General features: G+C 36.3%; 2 protein-coding genes across 2 annotated transcripts; one reads left to right on the top strand and one right to left on the bottom strand.

The window, feature by feature from the left end:
* Window positions 1-1704: 1704 nt before the first annotated feature.
* Window positions 1705-5204, top strand: LOC120336395 (uncharacterized). The gene is made up of 2 exons (XM_039404062.2): window positions 1705-3531; window positions 4083-5204. The coding sequence occupies exons 1-2, from the start codon at window positions 1738-1740 to the stop codon at window positions 4338-4340; spliced, it is 2052 nt and encodes a 683-aa protein (XP_039259996.2). The 5' UTR covers window positions 1705-1737; the 3' UTR covers window positions 4341-5204.
* Window positions 5205-5323: 119 nt separating this feature from the next.
* LOC120336397 (MKRN2 opposite strand protein-like) lies at window positions 5324-6016 on the bottom strand. The gene has a single exon (XM_039404066.2). The coding sequence runs from the start codon at window positions 6006-6008 to the stop codon at window positions 5358-5360; it is 651 nt and encodes a 216-aa protein (XP_039260000.2). The 5' UTR covers window positions 6009-6016; the 3' UTR covers window positions 5324-5357.
* Between the last annotated feature and the right edge of the window lie 6 nt (window positions 6017-6022).

Raw genomic sequence — 6022 nt, 5'->3', positions numbered from 1 at the left:
TGTTTGTGAGAGCGATGTTAGCGATTCAGGCCTCGTCAAAAAAATCAGGAGTTCAGGAGATGATTCAGATAAAAGCTGATATTCAGATGTGTGATACATGACACATGTGGGATCGACATGACTTCGAAAAACCGACATGTGCTGACACACGATTTCAAATTTTCTCTAGGGTCCCCGATACATTTTTGCGGCAAATTGCCTGGAGGCCGAGGCATGTTGGTACACAATCAACAGATGAATACGCACGAATATTGCTATAACAGTCGTATTATCACTAGAAAAGTAAACTAATATATAGCTAGTCATCATGATGAACCGTGCGTTTTTTGTTTCAAAAGTTTACGAGTGAACGCTGTAGGTTGCGTGTATGTTTTTTTGGTTAAATCAAAACCTGGGTGTAAATCTTATCCTCTGCGCGACGCTCACGGTCGGGTCCAATAAAAGGACCAAATTAGTATGACTTATGGCCTTCAAACTATAATTGATGGATACGTAAATGTTACAAACTTCGATAAAAGGTTGTGTATTGTCTTGTAGATGGGTTAGTTTTGCCAGTCGACAATTGCCACGCATCATTGACAATGAATGTATCCAGGCAACCATAAATCAACTGGTTTCTGTTAATTTTGATCTCTGTGTTGTGCTTGTTTGTTTTATTCAGCAACGTACTTTTGCGTTGCTGGCGGAGTTGTCCAAACTTTTGGGAGCAATATGAGTAAGATCTGAGGCAAAGTATTAGGCTACTTATATTATAAAAAAATAAATAATATGCTGACATCGCTTGGCTCCGACCGTTGCTTGCTCACGAATAGCGTACGACGGTACCGGTACTAGAATACACTGCTATTCCTATTGTATGAGAACGCCGGAAATTGCACTTCACCCAGGCGGTAGTAGGTTAATAGTCGTTCCGATTGATGCGGACATGGCCATTTCAGTAGGAGATAGGCTAGAAATTTCCAGATTTTAGTAGAGACATACTGGTAACATCTTACTGTCTTAGGCTAGTCTGCCAGTGATACCATACCAATTGGCTCTTTTGTACAAAGCCCTCGTCATTAAATTAATGCAAAAATGTGAGAAATTTGGTACCGTACCCGCCACGTTTGAAATAAAAAATTAGTTAGATTTCAGGATTTAGGAATAGCCTACTTTGAATTTTCTCATTTTGAGCTTTGGCGGGGACTTTGTACAAAAAATTCAACCCTTTTAAAAATCAGAGTGCGGATATGTTTCGATTCTGCTGTTGGATCATATTGGCAGTATTGGAGTGGTTACATAGCCCCATACACTGATACATGGCTGCATGGCGAGGACTGGTAATACAGTAATAAAATAACATAACAATATTATTCCAAATGTGACAAAATTTTATAAGGAGCAAAAACACTGTCTGTATGTATATTACTCAGATGAAAAAGTATGGGTTTGGATCATAATTCGCACAACTGCTGACCTGTTACAGCCTTCTCCCAGCCATGGTACAAATATTTGAAATGAAAAGAATAATATTTTGCCTATATATCAGTATGTAGCCTACTTCCCCTGTCATTAGACATTCAAAATACGAGCCTTGATGCGTTTTTTTTGTTTGTTACTCTGAAGCTACACATAATTTGTATTTCAGTATTTTGTGTTGAAATTTTTTTTTTACTTGTGTTAGAGTTATGTTGTTTAGATTGTACGTTCAAATTATGTCACATAAAAAATGTTTATTTTTGTTTTATAGTTTTACAAATGGCTTCATTGTATTACAGTCCTCAAACCTATGCAATGAATTCCCAAAGTAGAATACCAACGAGAATAAATAACACAAATGCAGGAAATAGTCCAGCTAATCGGCATCATAATGGTGGATTTACTCAGATACAAAAAGAAAAAACTGATTCAATAAATAATTTGTCACCCTTGCAGAAGCTTCAAAAAGATTATCAAGAAAAACTTCAGCTGGAAAAAGAAAGGAAAATGACTTCTATTTATGACAAATGGCGAGAAGATGCTTTGAAAAGAGTAGAAATGCATTCTGGTAATAGAAATAAAAGACCTTCAAAAGAGAGTACTTCTCGAATTTTGAGTACAAATGAAAGACAACACGAGAAATCTTCAGGATATTCTGCAGCGTATCAAAGAAGAATTACAAATTCTGCTCAAAACAAACAATATCCTCAAAAACCTCACAAATTACCTCCCATCAACAATACACGAAAAGCTCGCAGCTTTCACACAGAAAGAGAAGGTCAAACTTCAGGAACTCCACCTGTTAAAATCCGCAGTGTGGGACCAGCAACAGAGCAAGTTCATCATATGCAAAATGGAAACAATATGCAAGCCACCATTGATGAGGGCCATGCATCTCCGCCACCAAATGTACAACATCTTCGTTTACTTCGTGAGCGCAAGTTGAAACAAAGGAAATTGATAAAGTTGGAAGAAAAACGGCCAAATTTACAAGACAGTCCTGGATTTCCTACCGAAAAGACTACGAAACGAAAACTAACAGATTTTGAAAAGTGGCAGCAGCAACAAGATGCCGAAAGAATGGCGAGACTTGAAAAACACCAAAGGCATCAACAACCTGTTATTGGTTCTGCAGGAGAATTCGACTCATCGGAGTCTCATTTCAATAAATCAAACAAATTGAATGCAAAACCACCACTTCAATTTGCAGCCAGAAAACATAAAACCACGAACAGAGGTTTTGATACCAACGGTGTTCATACGAAGAGATCAATTTCTCCTGTTATACAAAAACAAAAGAATAAACAATCAGGAAGACAAGAACCATTACGACAAGGTTTTCAGAATGATAATGAAAGAAAAATTGCTGAACTTGAAAGACAGATGAGACAGAAACAACTTGATCTTGCCAGAATGCGGGAGGTAGACAAAAGAACACGGTTGGACAGTGGAGGATACGGAACATCAGGAAGTGAAAATGATTCTGAAAATGAACTCCTTTTTCTTACTTCTAATGCACCAAGTTCCAAACCTATGAAAGTCCCATTAAGAAGATTCAGGCCTTCAAATCACAATGTATTATCTGGCGATGAAGAAGATGACAAATCAGATGTTGGATTCCAGATGAAACCTGTTTTAGTACGAAGAGATGCGAGTAGTGGAAGTAGTAGAGGAACACCAAAAAAAGATAAAACACACGCCACACCAATGCACCAAGTTAAACACAGTCAACGAAATAAACTGTCACCTGACTTAAAAATGAAACAAGAGAGAGAACCAGTGTCACGTCCTCCTATATCCCCTCCCCTAATAACAACGAAAAAATCACCAAGAAATACAGTGGCTACATATTCCCAAAGACAACCAGATGAAGAGAATGTTGCTATACATACTGTGCCTTGTAAAATATGTGGTCGAAAATTTGCTGATGATCGTCTTGCTAAACATTTGAATGTTTGTAAAAAATCCAAAAACAAAAAGAGAAAAGTTTTCGATATGACAAAAGCTAGAACACAAGGAACAGAAATAGAAAAATATGCAATACAGAATGTTGTAACGAAAGCTAGAACCCCGGTGAGTTATAGGCTATGTTTTCTATTAATTACATTATCAGTGCAATTTCCGGACCTCCAGAAGCATGTGCACCAAGATGGCGCACAACCTGAACATAGTATATGTACCAGGTTAGGGTTCAGGTTGTGCGCCATCTTGGTGCACGGACTTCGGGAGCACCCAATTTTCTATACATTCTGCTATTCAGCCAAAAACGAATGATACAATTGGGGTGTGGATGCGAATCATTATTTTTAAATTTTTACAATGGCAAGGGTTGATAGATCTGGAAAAGCATTCTGTGATGCTTTTGGTATTGACTTTCTTTGAGATTCACCTAGCCAAATCTGGAAAATTCTCTGTTAAATGAACTTTAAATCAAATCAATCTTTGTGCCCGTACGATCACTGTAATATGAAAAAGAGTAATTTCGTCATTTTATCTTACTTTATATTTTTGAGTCCATACAATTTGTGTGTTTGGGATATATCAAACCTTTGTAAGGTACCATAGATTTAAACTATTTTTGATTAAACTTGCAAAACATATAAATTTTTATATTTTATACCTAGCCTGTGAAAAAATCAAACTGGCGAAGCAAACATGAAGACTTTGTTAGGACAGTCAGAGAAGCAAAAAAGGCACAAATCCATCTAGCAAATGGAGGAAGCTTGTCTGATTTGACTCCTCCGCCACCAATGGAAAATCCAGACTATGTACACTGTCAATATTGTGACAGAAAGTTCGATCCTTATGTTGCTCAACGACACATTCCAAGATGCAAGGACATAAAATCAAGACCAAAACCTCCAAAGCGACGTGGGGTGTAATAAATAATTACTAAATTTGACATTTAAATCCACTTTATGAGCTTACATGATCTGAAGCAGTAACCTTTATTCTTAGTTAATGCTGCTGAAGATTTGTCGATAAATTATGGAAGTTTATGACCATCATTTCCATATCTGTATTTTTTGAGACTGGATTTCAGCAATGGAAATTTCCAGAACACTTAATTTTAAACATTTCTCTGTATGTTGCTCATAAATACAAAAATAAAGAACTTTCACATAATTTTATTGATAAAGCCATCTTGCCTTTTTGTAATTTAGTTTAAACTGTGAGCCAATTAACATCAAGATCTTCCACGATTTTTTATGATTCGATCTTCCTTCCTAAATTTAAAAATTCATTCTTTAACAAGCTGAACAAACTTTCTCATCATTGTTTTTACGATATTTACGCAAACGTTGTTGTGTGCCCTCTATTCAGGTTGTTTGTTTTAGTTCACCATATCTATATACCTCGTGTCTGAACAAGCGTTCTATCATTTATATTTTAAGGCATCACATGTATATTTCCCATGCCTGACGAAATGTACTGAAGACCTATTATCAGTAAAGGAACAAATATTTGTTTCTGGCTTTTTATGGACACTTGTATATCAAATCATTTTGTTTGATTCCGAAATAGTCTTTGAGAAAACAGAAGAACCTTACCCACAGGCACAGCTGTGTCATTACAACTTCCGTAATCGTACATCATTCCATAAATATTCATTTATTTTTTTTACTACGATTTAATTTATATATATAAATACTATATATAGTTTTACAGTTGCTATTTTGAAGGTATTTTGCTGCAATGTATTCCCTCGTTTAAACGTTTTATTAAAAGCAACCATATTTCTGTAAGAGATGTATCCTCTGTTTAAGTGGTGAATACAGTGCACCGTGCAGTTGGTCAGATCATCCATTTCAAGACAATTCCTGCCTTGCCAATATTAATCACTTGAATCCCCAAAATATGAGATTTTATTGCTGGCAATTTTCCTCTGTGTAACAAAATTATATGATTGCATAGCTGTGATTTCTCACTTCATTTAATATTCTCGTATACTCGACAGCCTCTTGCATCTTTGGCAGAATGAAATCTTCGATAAATTTCCGCCTTGTCTCACTTCTATCCTCCATCCGCACCAGACCAAGTGGTAAACTAGATTCATACCTTACTTTATATTCCTGTTCAACTTTGTCCAAGAAAGCTAACACATAATCAAAGCAGTTGTGTTGGTCTTCATCATATTCATAGGCTGACCAATTTCCATCATTTTCAAGTTTATCTATAACATTTTTCCATATGTATTCTAATTGGAATACGTCAGAAGTCTGAACTTGGTATATCACAAGGCTTCCCTCCCAGCCCTTGCTTTCTCTTGCAATCCCATGCCAGTCATAACTTGCAACTTTCCCACTGCCATCAGTGATGCCAATATGGAGATCACAGTCAGATTTACAAGCAGAATCCCATGTATCATCAGTAGGTTTTACAATAATAGAAAAAATATTTCTGTGACCATTAGTTATTGGACAGTCATAAAATGTTGGTGGAGGAGTAGCTCCATAATCGATTGGCTCCAAACACGCAAAGCAAACGTCTGGTGAAGATTTACAAACTATAGTGGCACAGTGTTTAATAACGATAAGTTCTTCTTCCATTTAAAAATTAGATT

Source organism: Styela clava, chromosome 2 (genome assembly GCF_964204865.1).
Source record: "Styela clava chromosome 2, kaStyClav1.hap1.2, whole genome shotgun sequence".
Taxonomy (NCBI): domain Eukaryota; kingdom Metazoa; phylum Chordata; class Ascidiacea; order Stolidobranchia; family Styelidae; genus Styela; species Styela clava.
This window is presented reverse-complemented; position numbering and strand designations above follow the sequence as displayed.